The sequence below is a fragment of the Rissa tridactyla genome, chromosome 16, assembly GCF_028500815.1.
Source record: "Rissa tridactyla isolate bRisTri1 chromosome 16, bRisTri1.patW.cur.20221130, whole genome shotgun sequence".
NCBI lineage: Eukaryota > Metazoa > Chordata > Aves > Charadriiformes > Laridae > Rissa > Rissa tridactyla.
The window spans coordinates 6,045,823-6,060,617 of NC_071481.1; the positions used below are offsets into that span (position 1 = coordinate 6,045,823).

The following is a 14,795-nucleotide window of genomic DNA, read 5'->3' on the forward strand; positions in this document are numbered from 1 at the left end:
CCCCCAGGCACCCAGAGCCTGCGGCAGCCCACCTTCCCTTGCTGAGCTTTCTAATCTCCCTGATTTGTAAACACTCCCTTTCGCAGAACGTGGCCTCCGCAGGCAGGTGGGAGCAGGTTAAAACCATCCAGGTATTTATTTTTTGTTTCCTTGCCCTTGCCTCCCTCCCTCCCTCCCTCCCTCGCGTGGGCTATGTTACAGGCTGCCGTCCCATCTGGGCGCCTTCTTTGTGTGCGCTGAGCTTTGGGGGTTTAGCTGCGGCGTGGCTCCTCGGGGCAGATTCCTGCTTTTGGCGAGGCCCGGGGGGGGGGTCTGGGTGCGCTGGGGTGGGCAGGCCTGGGTGGGGGTCTGGGTGTGCTGGGGTGGGCAGGCAGGGCGTTGGGAGCCTGCAGCCGAGGCTGGCTTCTCCCTCCCATCCCTTCTGGAGCAAACTCTGGTTCCTTCTGGTTCCAAACTGCTCCTCTGTCCGATGGAGGTTGATGAATTCTTCCAGTGATCAGGAGCCACGACAGTCTGCTCAGGGCCGCTTTCGTGGGGAGAGCTCATGACAGATTAATGAGAGAGTCTGTTGAGATGATGTTTGGTTTGCAAGAGTGACTTTGATGTTTTAGACCCAAGAACACAGATCCTTTCAACTCCTCCCCTCTCCGCCCTGCCCTGCCCGCCCCCGGCACCGCCATTGCCTTGCTCACTGCCATCTCTCTGCCTCCAGCACATGATTTTGCTTTTAGATCTTCCAACTGATCAACTTTTTATCTTGCTGCCCGCCCTTCCTGACCCCCAATTATGGACCGTGTAGTCAGCTCTCATAGACTCATAGACTGTGTTGGGTTGGAAGGGACCTCTAAAGGCCATCTCGTCCCACCCCCCTGCACTGAGCAGGGACATCTGTAACTAGACCAGGTTGCTCAGAGCCTCATCCAGCCTGGCCTTGAATGTCTCCAGGGATGGGGCCTCCCCCACCTCTCTGGGCAACCTGTTCCGGTGTCTCTCCTGCTCCTCCTTTGTCTGTCTTGGCCCGTGCTGCCCGTGTCGCCGGTGTTATCCCTCCAGTGCTGACCCCTCTGCTGCTCGCGGGTTAGATTTCAGTCGTGGTGGCTTTTAGAAGTGAAGAGTCTTTTCAGGCAGCTGGGCTTTTAAGGATGTGGTTGGTGATGACCATGTTTTTGGGCTTCCCCTGTGACACAGGAGCACAGGGTGTGTTTGTGGGGCTGAACTACCACACCGCGGTCTTAGGAGAAGATACCTGGTTTCCCAGGTATCTGTGCAAGTAAGATCCATGGAGAGCTGAGAGCATCACAGAGGCTCCCAAACTGGATGGTGGACCATTCTTTCAGTTTGTTAAGGTCCTTCCATCCTTAGAACGTGTCATCAGAATGTGCTCTTGCAGCCCAGAAAGCCAACCGCATCCTGGGCTGCATCAAAAGAAGCATGGCCAGCAGGTCAAGGGAGGTGATTCTGCCCCTCTGCTCTGCTCTGGTGAGACCCCACCTGCAGTACTGTGTCCAGCTCTGGAGCCCTCAGCACAAGAAGGACATGGATCTGTTGGAGCGGGGCCAGAGGAGGCCAGAGAGATGATCCAAGGGCTGGAGCCCCTCTGCTGTGAGGACAGGCTGAGAGAGCTGGGGGGGTTCAGCCTGGAGAAGAGAAGGCTCCGGGGAGACCTCAGAGCCCCTTCCAGTCCCTGAAGGGGGCCTACAGGAAGGATGGGGAGGGACTCTGGATGAGGAAGTGTAATGATAGGATGAGGGGTAACGGATTTAAACTGAAAGAGGGGAGATTTAGATGAGATATCAGGAAGAAATTCTTTGCTGTGAGGGTGGTGAGCCCCTGGCCCAGGTTGCCCAGAGAAGCTGTGGCTGCCCCATCCCTGGAGGGGTTCAAGGCCAGGTTGGACGGGGCTTGGAGCAACCTGGGCTGGTGGGAGGTGTCCCTGCCCAGGGCAGGGGGTGGCACTGGATGATCTTTAAGGTCCCTTCCAATCTGAACTTTCTACGATTCTATGATCCAAACCAGATGGTGGACACCTGCCATTCACCATCCCTTTGGAGGTGCCAAGCGGCGTTTAGCCAGGGCTGCGGGGTGGACGCTGCCGGTGCCTGTGTCTGGCTCTCCCAGCCCCATGGCAGAAGCCTTCGAGCGGGGCAGGCGGCTTCTTCTCCCTCGCCAAGCAGGCCCTGGCTGATGCAATTAACATTGATGGCAGGGAGGGTGGGCCTGCCGAGAGGAGTAGATGTGCACAGGCGAGAGGCTGGGCTGGAGCGCCGGCCTAACCCGTCGCCATGGCAACGGGCGCCTCGCGCTCATGCAGAATTAATGCCGGCCTGAGACACACATGCGGCTCCATCCCCGGTGTTTCCCTCTGCCCTTTCGGCACAAGGGAACCCCGAAAGCAGCTCTGCCCTCCTCTTTCCGTCCTTCCCCTGCCTTTTGCACCAGAGCTGGCTTTCCATGTTGGATGGCAGCAGGGTGGGCTTGCGTAGGGTGTCGTGGTGGGGCCTTGCCCCTGCTCCAGAAGGAAGGCTTGACCTCATAGAATCATAGACTAGTTTGGTTTGGAAGGGACCTCTAAAGGGCATCTAGTCCAATGGGCAGGGACATCTAGGTCATCTATTCCAACCCCCCCGCAATGAGCAGGGACATCTTCAACTAGATCAGGTTGCTCAGAGCTCCATCTAACCTGGCCTTGAATGTTTCCAGGATGGGGCATCTACCATTAGGGACTTTAGCCCCTGGCGTTTATTGCGCACACACCCTTGTCCTTTGCTGTTACGTGTGCTTGCTACTACCTCATTTGTGCTTCTTGCCTTCTGGCTGAGGAGTTCTCCATGGCGGGTCCTCAGCAGCCGTGGGCGCTATCCATCAATTTCAGTGGCTTCGTGCCTGCTCCATGATGGTCGCTTCTCTCTAACGTAGATGTTTGCCCAGAGAAGCTGTGGCTGCCCCATCCCTGGAGGGGTTCAAGGACAGGCTGGATGGGGCTTTGAGCAGCCTGGTCTGGTGGGAGGTGTCCCTGCCCAGGGCAGGGGGCTGGAACTAGAAGATCTTCAAGGTCCTTTCCAACCCAAACCATTCTATGATTCTGTCATTTAACAGCGACTGCTCTGAGGCAGGATTTGGCACAGGACAAGTCACTAATATGGCCCACTAGTGACCTCCCCATCCTTGGGGACCAAGTAGGGGACCGGTGGTAGGTGGGACGCAGAGGTGCACGTCAGCTCGGCGCTAGTCAGTGTGCGTTAGGGATTGAAAAGATGTATTCGAGCATCACAGCTTTTCCCCTCTGCCGCCCAGCCTAACCAGTTCCCCTTTGTATTCCCGAGCTTTAAATGGCTTTAGCAGGGGAGCACCCACCACTTGCCAGAGAGGGCGAGTTTTTTAATCCAATATCTTTAGACTAAAAGGCAGCCGCCTTGCACATTTGGCACGGACGCCCTCATTCTTTAATTTCAGGCTCTTCCTATGGAGAAGACTAACCAGTGCCAGCGATTCAGCTACCAGTAGGTCCTCAGAGGTGCAGGTTGCCCTGACCTTCCTGGGAAGTGTCTTTCTCTCTCCATCTCCGCCTCCAGCCCTTGCTGCAGGGATTCATGGTGCCGTCTGTCTGGAGCACGGCAGTGTGGCTGTCATGTACTGTTAGCCTTTCCTCCCTCCTACCTCTTTCCCATCACTGGAGACACTTCAAGCCATGAAAGCAGGTACATCCCACCCTCTATCTCCCACCCACGAGCTGTAATCAAGTTTCCGGCTGTGCTTTTCTGATTATTTTCCTCGGCCTGTTCGGAGAAGGGACGGACTCCCCTGGGAACTGGAGCGGGTCCAGGCTGGGCGAACGCGCGTTCTGCCTTCAGCAGGCAGGTCTGGGGAGGGGGGGGACCTGCCAGAAATCACCTGCGCGTTTTCCCAGCGTCCCCCTCCTCCGTGGGTGTTCAGGGCCCTCCTCCTCCTCCTCTTCCTCCTCCTCCCTTGGCAGGATTCCTGCCGAGGAGAAAGCTTCTAGGGGGAGGAACCATGTGGCCACCAGAGCCCCTCTTGGTGGCCTGGCCGGGCACCGTCAGGGGGCGCGGGGCAGGCAGGCATGTGCTGCAGAGAACCTGGCAGGGTGCAATAAGTAATCAGCAAGCTGCTCCAGTAGCATTTTATATTTTTTTTTTCTTTTATGTATGGTGGAAAAGAGCAATTTTGACATTACATTTATGATGATTGTTATTAAGCTGGAGAAACATTTTAATGTGAATGCTTGGGGCTTATTAGATACAGCTCTTCACCTCGAGATCTCAAAGCACTTGAGGAAGCCAGCTTGTTATTAAGCCCTACAAGTATATATTGAGCTATTTACCTACTGACGTCGGGGGTTTGGTGATTATTATTATCTGCGTTTTCGTTGTAAATGGGAGGACCAAGGTGCAGAACTCGGTGGGGAGGTGAAGCTGGAAGCAGAAGCTGCTCTCCACCCTCCCTGCCTGCAGCTGCCTGCCGTCTCCCTGCTGCCTGTCCTCACTGCTCCGGGCCAGGAGGCTCGGAAGAAGGCTGGGATGGATTGAGAAGCTCACCTAAGAGCTCTATTGGGAGCTTTTAGTGCAAGCTGTGGCGTAGCCGCACCTGGCAGCTGGAGAGAGGTGGAGGGTGCTGGCTCCAGGCTGGGGGGGGCAGCACATAACTCGAAGCCTTGGGTGCTGTGGTTTTTAGGATGCAGGGGGCTGACGGAGGGGCACAGTGGAAGCCGTGGGGGTAGAGAGGGTGTTGCTGAGGCACAGAGAGAGCCCTTTGCATACGTGTGTTGTCACAGGCTCTCACTTGGCAGAATAGTCTTGCCAGCTCTGGGCCAGGAGTGCTCCAGGGTCATAGAATCACAGAATGGTTTGGGTTGGAAGGGACCTTAAAGACCACCCAGTGCCACCCCCCTGCCCTGGGCAGGGACACCTCCCACCAGCCCAGGTTGCTCCAAGCCCCGTCCAACCTGGCCTTGAACCCCTCCAGGGATGGGGAACTATATATGTGGGTGCTGTGCAGCATCTTCATTTTGCCCAGTCTCTTGGGCCCAGCTCAAGGAGGACCTTTGATTCAACAGCAGTCTTCTCCTGAGCTGCCTCACGCCAGCTCCCACATCTCTCTGCAGAGCGGAGCCGCATGTGGGGACCCTCAGTGGCTTCTAGCCGTTCTCGTGGTGGCTCTGGCCCTCCCTGTTGGCCACAGCGGAGCCGTCCTATTCTCAGCTGTCCTTCCAGCCGTTTTGGGCATCTGCAGGCGCTGTTGGACGTGAGGAGGTGGAGCTGGTGCCATCTGCCCTGGCAGCTACTCGTGGAGTACCAGCCACCTGTGCCCGCACAGCCTGCTCGGGGAAATGCTGAGCTGAACCTTGGCAGGGGCTTCCCTGGTAATGAAGCATCCTGCTCCCTTCCTGGTGCTAATTAGGGGCTGCCTGAGGAAGTGTCATGGATGGGGTGGGAGGCTTGGATCTGAGCCGGTGTCATTACACCTGGTGCAATGGGTAGTTATAGAATCGTAGAATAGTTAGAGTTGGAAGGGACCTTAAAGACCACCCAGTGCCACCCCCTGCCCTGGGCAGGGACACCTCCCACCAGCCCAGGTTGCTCCAAGCCCCGTCCAACCTGGCCTTGAACCCCTCCAGGGATGGGGCAGCCACAGCTTCTCTGGGCAACCTGGGCCAGGGGCTCACCAGCCTCAGAGGAGAGAATTTCTTCCTTAATATCTATTCTAAATCTCCCCTCTTTCAGTGTGAAACCCTATGTGCTGTCTCCCCTCCCTGATCCAGCGTCCCTCCCCAGCTTTCCTGCAGGCCCACTGCAGGGGGGTCTCCCCCGAGTGGAGCAGAGGGGCAGAATCTCCCCCCTCACCCTGCCGCCCACGCTGCTGGGGATGCAGCCCAGGATGCGGGGGGTTTCTGGGCTGCGAGCGCACATTGCCGGCTCACATCGTTCTTCTTTGTGCAGGAGTGGCTCAGTTCTGATGAATGCCAGCAGCTCTGGGCCCAGACTGCAGTGAGAAGCACTCTATAATCCTGACTCTCCTTCTTCCCACCCCAGTTTCAGCTGCCAGATATACTCCCAGAGGCTCCTCTCAGTTTGTCATCTCCTTTCCCCTTTTCTTCTCTGTGGTTCTCTGATGGAGGCATCCCACGCTGGCCTCCTGTGCATCAGTCCAGAGAAGCACTGGCGGGCTGGGGAAGGTGTTTCTGTAGGTGGCTTCTGTCACTTGGTTGCCGTGTCTGGTGGGTGCGCCTGCTCCTCTGCCTTTTGGGAGGAGCCACCCCTCTCGCCCCCGTGTTTTTTTTATGAATACCCCACTCTGCGAGCCCCCGGGCCAGGCGGGGTCTGCCTTGCAGGTGGTTGTGAGGTAAAGGGACACAGAATCACAGAAGAGTAGGGGTTGGAAGGGACCTCTGGAGATCATCTAGTCCCAGAGCAGGGTCACCCACAGCAGGTGGCACAGGAACGCGTCCAGGCAGGGTTGGAATGTCTCCAGAGACGGAGACTCCCCCACCTCTCTGGGCAGCCTGTGCCAGGGCTCTGCCACCCTCACAGCAATGAAGTTCCTCCTCGTGTTGAGATGGAACTTCCCATGGTCAAGTTTGTGCCCGTTACCCCTTGTCCTGCCGCCACAGAATCACAGAATGGTAGGGGTTGGAAGGGACCTCTGGAGCTCATCAAGTCCAGCCCCCTGCCACATCACAGTAGCATGGTTCAGTGCCCCATCTGCTCGTCTCTGGGGCAGGAGGCAGCTGGCAGGCAGGCAGAGGCCAGCCATGGCTCCAGCTCTTGCTGGGTGGGAGCTCCCCTGGCCTGTTGGAGAATGCAGCTGCGTGTTCTCCAGGCTGTGGCAGTGCCCTGACCTTCCTCCGCTCGGCGCTCTTTGGAGGAGAGGCCACGGCGCTTCAGTGTGCCCCTCACCTTCCCCAATTAGCCAGAGGACAGGAAACCCATGTTAACGATCCTTTGTGCTCTTTGCCCTGATCCAGAATCACAGAATGGCAGGGTTTGGAAGGGACCTTTGGAGATCGTCTAGTTCAACCCTGAAGGTCCAGGTGGTCACTGGAGGATGCAAGGTAGAGCCTCAGAACGTAGCATAGCTGAGCTGGAGCAAGGCTCTTGAACCCGCTCAGGTCTTTCCCTTACCCTTGGTCTTTTCTAAAAGCCTTTCTTGCTTTTGCAGGCTCAGCCTGGGGCTGAGAGGAGACTGCTCTGTCCGCCCATGGAGTCACGCTGACTCCGTTGTGGTGGGAAGCACGGTGCTGTGAATTATTTGTAGCAACACCTCTTGCTTTTCCCCCTCCTCTCCAGCAAGCGCGCGTTTTGTTTTTTTTATTATTATCATTGTTGTTGTTATTGTTATTTATTATCCCATTTCTGTTCCGGTGCTGCCAAGAGACATGGAGAGGCTTGGCTGGTATTCAGCGTGGTTACAATAAGCCCGAGCCCTGCCTTTTGTTCTGTGCGGCTTGCTCAAGTGTTGTATGGCTACCTCACTTTAGCTGTTTCTCTCCCTCATCTTCGGCGGCTCAGGAGGTTTGGGAAAGGTCAGCTCCTAGCTGTAGCTTTTTTCTGCTCCAGACAAGCGGAGCTCTCATTGTTTGCCAGATGCCTTGCTGCGCCTGGTCTCTGCCGCGCTGGGATGATTTAACCGGAGCCGTGCTTTGCTTTAGATCCAGCCTGCTCTCTGACCTTGCTGCGCAGCCTCGCCGTGTGCTTTGTAGACGGTTTTGAAGCGCGCAGTCCTGAACAAGCACTGAGAGATTCCACCTCCCCTCTGCGACCGGGGAACCGCCACAATAGGCTGCAGCCTCCGACATCCCAAGCGGGGGCTCCATCTGTTGAAAGCTCACGCTGACTCTGCTTCACCACTGCCTTCCAGTATCCATCCTCAGCCTCCAGCTAAGGCTGGAGATCTCTCCAGCTAAGGCCGGAGCCTAAGGCTCCAAAGCCTCCAGCTGCAGCGTTGCTGTGGATAAGGCAGGATTTGGGCTTGGTCTCAACCAAGCCCTGCACTGGCATGTCTATTGGGTGATGTAGAAGGCATGCTGGTAGGAAAACGTGTGGTCGCTATCCTGGTGATGTTGTACGGATGTCAGTAGAGGGACAGCAGGCAGAGCCCCGGTCCCTCTCTGTGCCCCTGGTCTCTGGTGCTTGTCCCAGTTGGGTGGGCAGGTTCCTTGCCAGAGAACCGTCTCTGCACTCCTGTCTGCCCCCGTCTCCTCTCGAGCTCGGGAGCGTGAAGGCAAAGCTGGTCCCTTAGTTGTATCTTGGCCGGACGCAGCAGGGCGGTTCTGTCTGTAGTGGCTCCGAGAAGGCTTGGTCCGTGCCGGGTACCCTGGGACTGGGCTGATAGCCTCTTCTTTTTGCTTCTAACTTCCCAACATTTATTCCTTCCGCGTCAGTGACGGTTACGCTTCTTGCATCCTCCCAGGTAAAATTAGAGAGAGAGAAAGAGAGATCGAGGGAGATGATGGGGAGGAAGGCAGCTCCCTCTGAATTTCATCCTTTGCAGCAGAGCTTGTTGGGTTGAGTCATTTTAGCAGGTGTAATAAACCCGTTTCATCTCCTGGATCTGGCAGGGGAATTAAGGTGTTTTGTTTTATTCTTGTTGGTGTTCTGAGCTTGCATCACCCAGCTGCATCACAGCATCGGACGGGTGAGTTTTGAAAATCATCTGCTGTGAACAAATAGGTTTCTCCACCAGTAGCACCAGCGATGATCAGAAGTGAAAGAAGCTTAAACAACCCATTTGCTTGTCACAACTTGTTTCTGGTTTGAAGCGTTTTTCTTTCTCGCTTTGTCGGCTTCTCAGCCTGATCACTGAAAGCTGGGTCCTTGTCTGTAGGGGGGTGTTTGGGGGCTGCACCCTGCCATATCCCCGTGCTCTGTCCTGCCCGGGCATCCACGGGGCAGCCGGGCCGTCCCCGGAGTCAGGATGAGCTCCGAGGCACCGTGGTGGGAAAGCTTCTCTCCCGGGGATGGAGCTTGTTGGCAGGGAGTGGGAAGGTGTCTGTCAAGCACCGGAGCTGTAAAAGCTCATTTTTACAACATTCGGTTGATGCGGAACAAGGCATAAATAAATACCCTTTATAGCATCTCTTTTGCGCACATGTTGGCCTGTTATGTCCCTGATGTGTTTATGAAATACGATTCTGGGGGCAAGGATAGACTGAAACTTCTGATAAAATATCAGTTTTTCTTTATGTGGTTTCACCCAATTAACTTTATAATACTTTGTGGCCTTTTTGTTATTTACCGCTGCTTTAATCACTTCAGGCTGAGAGATTCTAAATCTGTTTTGTGGGCAAAATAATTACAGGGAGGATCACTTAAAAGGTGACAAGACCCAGTTTGGCTCCAAATCTGAATGAAAGATTTTAAAAGTTTCTTTGAAGAAGAGTCAAAACCACGAGCAGTGTTTTAATTTCTTCTCAAGTCCTGTCCAGTCCTGGAAAATTGTTGTGGTTTTTTGTTTTGTTTTGTTTTGTTTTTTTTTCCCCTGCCGGGTTTGCAGGCTGGCTGCTGCGGGGGCTCGGGAGGAGGAATGGATGGCAAGGGGCTGAAGGCAGAATTGCTGTTGATGCATGAGCTGGGTGGGAAGGGATACGCACCCAAAAATAGCAACCGGGGTCCTAGGACAGGGTTTTTGAGGTGCTTGCTACTGAATCGGGTCCCACTGGAAACCCTCAGTGTGGGGGGGACCAGACCCGTGGGGCGGCCGTTCTCTTCGGAAACCCTCGCCTTGGATGCGTGAGGCTCCTTTGCCGTATTCTGAGGCAAAAGACAGGAACAGAAGAGGTCCAGAAAGAGGAGAGCTGTCCCTGTCACCTACTTTGAAACCCTAGACGTGCTTCCCGCCTTGGTTTCCCTATCTGCAAGTGTGCTGCTCAACCTGGGCCGGCCTGTCCTGAGGGCAAGTGCCTGCAGACGGGCACCTCTTGCCCCTCACCTATGAGCAGGCACCTGATGGAACTCCAAGCTGGCTCTGCATCCCGCATCTGATGCACACACCAGATCCTGTCCCTTCTTTCCGCCCCCCGTCCCTTCTTTCCCCCCGTCCCTTTTTCCCCACTCTCTAAGACAGCTCCATCTCCGCCTTGCCGGCGACTGGCAGCTGATGATACACAACGCAGTTCCACTTTTGCTCCGCAGACCTGCTCCTCGGGTCGTGAGTGTGGGGGGGACGGGATAAATCCCAGCTTGTCCTGCCTTTCACATTCCTCGCTTGCACACCTCTAAACTCAGAGCTCCGCGGGCTTATCTGCATTTAAAAAAATAAAAAAGAGAGAAAGAGAAAAAGAGCAGCAATGGAAAGAGCAGGAGAGACTATCCAGAGCGCTTCATAAAAATGATGAATTGCTTTTAGATATTGGGCAGGAGAGAAAGAGTTCTTTTTTATGTGATGATATTAGTCTCTTAGCGGTGCATTGTTGCTGTGCATATGAGCTCAAAAATCTCAAGGCAGTCAAAGGCAAACGCCCGGGAATTGAAGTGTAAATGAGCCACTGTCGAGCATTTTATTTTGCCTTTTATGATTTCTCTTCCTCTCATTATGTAGGTCAGTCTCCGTTTCTAACGTATGCGGTGTGCGTAGGAGAGCGCGGGGCGGTACGGTGCGCTGGGGGCGGCAGGAGGTGCCCGCGGGGCCGTGGGTGCCGGGACAGGGACAGCGCAGGGACAAGGCGCCGCTGGTGCGTAGGGACGTGCCCAATGGCGCGTGTTGGGAGCAGAGGACTATGGACGGAAAGCTCTGGCATCTCTCGCTGTGTCACCTGCAGACCGCCGGGTCTGGAGTCACCTGTCCTCTCCCTCTCCCTCCCTCCAACCCAAGAATTCCATTTCCTACCGCATTAGCAATTCAGATGCTGAACTGGTCTGTGCTGGCTGCTCTGATTAGTGGATGTGATAAAGAGATGTGTGCATCTCCTTTCGAGAGACACCAGCCACGTGATGCGGCCGCTTTGCATAAATGGCAATGAATAAAGCAGTGCGTGCGCGTGGGACCATCTGCCCCGCACTGGGACAGGTGAGGATGTTTTCTTCGCCATTCCTTGACTTTCCTTCCTCTTGTTGGTTAGTAGAAAACACGTTGCGTTGTGGAGAAATCACAAAGGCTTGAGCAGGAGGCAGAGCAAGTGCTTTCCGGAGCCCTGGGGACGCTCCTCTGTTTCTGTGGTGGGGTTGGAGACGTGGGGAGAGGAGACACGGGTGGGTGCCTGGACGTGGGCCCTCCTGTTGGCAGAGGAGCATCCACAGCTCACGTCTCTCCATGTCTGTGCCCACAGCGTGTCGAGGGATGCTGTGCGGGTTCGGGGCGGTGTGCGAGAGGAGCTCCACCGACCCTTCCCAGGCTTCCTGCGTCTGCAAGAAGACGGCCTGCCCCATCGTGGTGGCTCCTGTCTGCGGCTCTGATTATTCCACCTACAGCAACGAGTGTGAGCTGGAGAAGGCCCAGTGCAACCAACAGAGGCGGATCAAAGTCATCAGCAAGGGACCGTGTGGTGAGTGCAAGGGCAGGCTCTCCTGGAGGCTTTCAGGAGGTGACTGTGTGAGGAGACCAGGGAGACTTGTCCCAAGCTCATGTCATCACTGCAGTGCAATGTCCTGGCGGATGGGGACAGGTCTGATGGGGAAGGGACACTGAGAGAATCCCCAGCTCTGCCTTGGCGATCGGCAGAGTTTAGTAAGCAGGCAAAACGATGGCCAAAGGATGTTCAAGAGGTGTGTGGCAGCCCAGTGGGGAACAGCCTTCTGTCTTGGGCAGCTCTGCCTCCCCGGAGTGGCTCACATCTGCCACGGCTAGGACTTGGAGTTGGAGGGATGTGGCGTATGCAGAGGCTGAGGAAAGCCCTTCCCCAGCCTAGCATTCACCAGCTGTGAGCCAAGGAGCTGTGTAAATGAGACCCCGGTCTCCTCATCTCCGAGTAAATTAACTTGACCTTTCTCTCATGCGGCGCTCTGGCTTGCAATAAATCTGCACCCGGCGCTCCTGCTGGGGCTCTTGTCAGAGGGGAGAGACTGCCGAGTGATTTATTTAAAATAATAATCATAAAAAAAGTGACAAATAAAGGAAAAAAAAAAAAGGCAAAAAAAAAAAAAAGCTGGCAAATAAATTTGGGCCCTTCCCCATCAGTGAGGAAATTGCTCCTTGAGCTCTTCCTCTAATTATGGTTTGCAGGAGGTGCCTTAAGGACCCTCGTTTTGCTCGTTTGCTGAAGCAAGAGGCTCTGGGAGAGCGTGTGCGGGGCAGGGAGCTGGCAGCAGCGAGGCGGAGAGCTTTAGAAACGAAGAGGCTCTGCCTGAAGTGCCAGGTGGGGAGCGAGGTCCCTTCTTCGCCTGCCGTGGGGCCGGGGCTGATCCTGCCTCCGGAGACATCGGGGCGGATGAGCTCCCTGCTCAGCACCAGCTACATGGCACTGGCTTCCGTGGACAGGAAAGGGAGGGCATCCCTTGCCATCGTGTGCATTTCTGGGTGCTCGGAGGGACTGGGGCTGTCTAGGTAGATATCGTGGTGTGTCTGGGCGTATTTGTCCCGGGAGAGGAGTGGAAGAGGGCGGCACGGGAGCCGCTGCGCTCATGCCTGTGCCGTGCCCCCTCCTCCTCTCTCCCACAGGCTCCAAGGACCCGTGCGCAGAGGTGACCTGCAGCTTCGGCAGCACCTGCGTCCGCTCCACCGACGGCCAGGCAGCCAAGTGCGTCTGCCCGTCGTCCTGCAGCGGCGTGCCCGAGAGCACCGTGTGCGGCAGCGACGGCAAAGACTACCGCAGCGAGTGCGACCTCAACAAGCACGCCTGCGACAAGCAGGAGAACGTTTTCAAGAAGTTCGATGGCGCCTGTGGTGAGTTCCTTTTCCCTCCCCTCTCCACCTCCCCAGGGATATTGCTTTAAAAATGTTTCCTCCCGTGGCAGGAGTATTGAGGGCAGAGCAGCGGGAAATGGCAAGGGTTGGGGAAAAGAAACTTGCCTGCTGTCATCGGCTCAAAAATGCGGGCTGGGCAGAAAAAGGTCAGGCTGTGGGTGACGACTGCTGAAATGCAGACTAAGCCAGCGCTTGCCCTGTGGCATTTGGCCGCGGGCGTTTCTGCTCGGGAGACCCACTGACCTAGAGAGTGGTTGCAACATCTGGGCCACCTCCTTTCCCTCCTGCTGTGTCCCCTGGCTGGAGTTCCACCCCCCCCTGCCCCCGGCTGCAGGTTTTGGCAAGAAGCCGGCATCCCGGGGGCTCGCGAGCAGGCAGCTCCCTCTAATTAAAGGAGCCCGACAGGCAGAGATCCCAGAGCGCAAACTGCCACTCCGAGGATGGCTTCCTCTTTGGCCAACGATGGCTGGTGGATACTTGTAATTAAAAGCGACCGTATTCATTAGGAAAAGCACGAGGCACGTGCCAGACCAGCGTTTGTCCCCGGGGGAAGGAGTGTGTTTGGGCAGGCTGTAATCCTGGCAGAGCTTTAATTGCGCTTTCGCTCCTCGGTCCCAAGTAGGGCGAGATGGGTGCAAGTGGGAGGTGCAAAAGAGGTGATGCCATGCCGGGTGCTCCTGGTTTCTGGGGCAGAGAGGAGGCTTTGAGCCTCGCTGCTCCTTTGAGGTCCTCCTGATTTTTAGCTGGGCATCAGCAGAAACTCAGGTTGAGCAGCTGGGCTGTGGAACTTGAAACTACTTGAAGGATTTGGACTCTGTTGGGCGTGCTGTAAGGCTTGAGGATGTACTGCAAGGTAGGGGAGAGGGAGGGGATGAGCAATGTAGGCAGAGCACATCTCGAACGTCCTCATCACGCAGTCCCCGAGAGATGTCTGTGCATCTCCCACTCCCCCAACCCCTCTGATGCGGTCCCTGTCTCCTCAACTATACCGCATCCCTGCCCCGCTACAGCAGTCTTGTTTACCCACAGCTCGTTGAGCCCACGCAAGATGTTCGTGTGGTTTCGGTGGGGTTTGTAGAGGCCTCCAAGGAGGTAACAGATCCCTGGCTGTCTGATGGAGTGACTGCAGGGCAGCAGCGAGCACGGGCAGCTCTTGCCGGAGGGGGAGTGGGAGATGGATTGGGTAGGTCCGGCGGGAGCTCCTTCGTCTGCTTCATTTCCATGATCACTGCATGTGCTAAAATGGACAAAGAAAAAGACTTCAGCTCCTACCCTGTCCTAGGCTGGCCTTCTCCCAGGGATGTGGGGGTCACCGAATGGGAGGTCCCTCGCCTGCTTGTGAGAAGCTGGGCAAATGGGGTACCGTGTTGTTTCCTCCCCTTGTCAGCCCGGGACTGTGGATTTCAGGCTGGTAGGATTAAAGGGTGGAAACGTTCGATGGTGTTTCTGCAATTGCAGAAAATGAATCAGCACTCTCCAGGTACCTGCTTGACAAGGAAGAGAAAAAGCCAGGGCTAGAGTAGGGATTAGCGGCAGCTGTTTTGCCCGTCTCTTTGGTATGCTAATGTGAGCTCAGCTCATCAGAGAGACTGATCCGGATAATCCCAGATTGGAGCAGTGGGGCAAAGCAGCGTGTGGCCCTGGCTGCCTTCGGGGCTCTTCCAGCTTTTTGGGAAGACTGGGAGGGAGAGCGGGAGGAGCGGGATGGGAGTACCAAGCATCTTGCGAACCCAGCAAACGCCCCCTGGACTCGGGAGGTTCTGTCCCTGAGACAGAGGGGAGGGAAGGCAGCTCAGCATGGGGGAAAAAGGGCAGGGCTCATCCCATCCAGCGGTCACTTTGGAAAGGTCGCGTGTCCTCGGTGTGTGCAGCTCAGTAAAAAATGAGTCCTAACATGTGCAGAGCCCTACAGATGTCCAGTCCCAAGGAGATGAGCACGCGTT

General features: G+C 55.9%; 1 protein-coding gene across 2 annotated transcripts in view; it reads left to right on the forward strand.

Annotated features, from left to right (window-relative positions):
- AGRN (agrin) overlaps nucleotides 1–14,795 on the forward strand; it is a 132,408-nt gene that overhangs the window by 74,131 nt on the left and 43,482 nt on the right. For both annotated transcript variants that reach the window (XM_054222521.1, XM_054222523.1), the window contains 2 exons: nucleotides 11,279–11,494; nucleotides 12,607–12,831. In XM_054222521.1, the coding sequence (XP_054078496.1) occupies nucleotides 11,279–11,494; nucleotides 12,607–12,831 (441 nt within the window). The remainder of the gene's footprint in view (nucleotides 1–11,278; nucleotides 11,495–12,606; nucleotides 12,832–14,795) is intronic.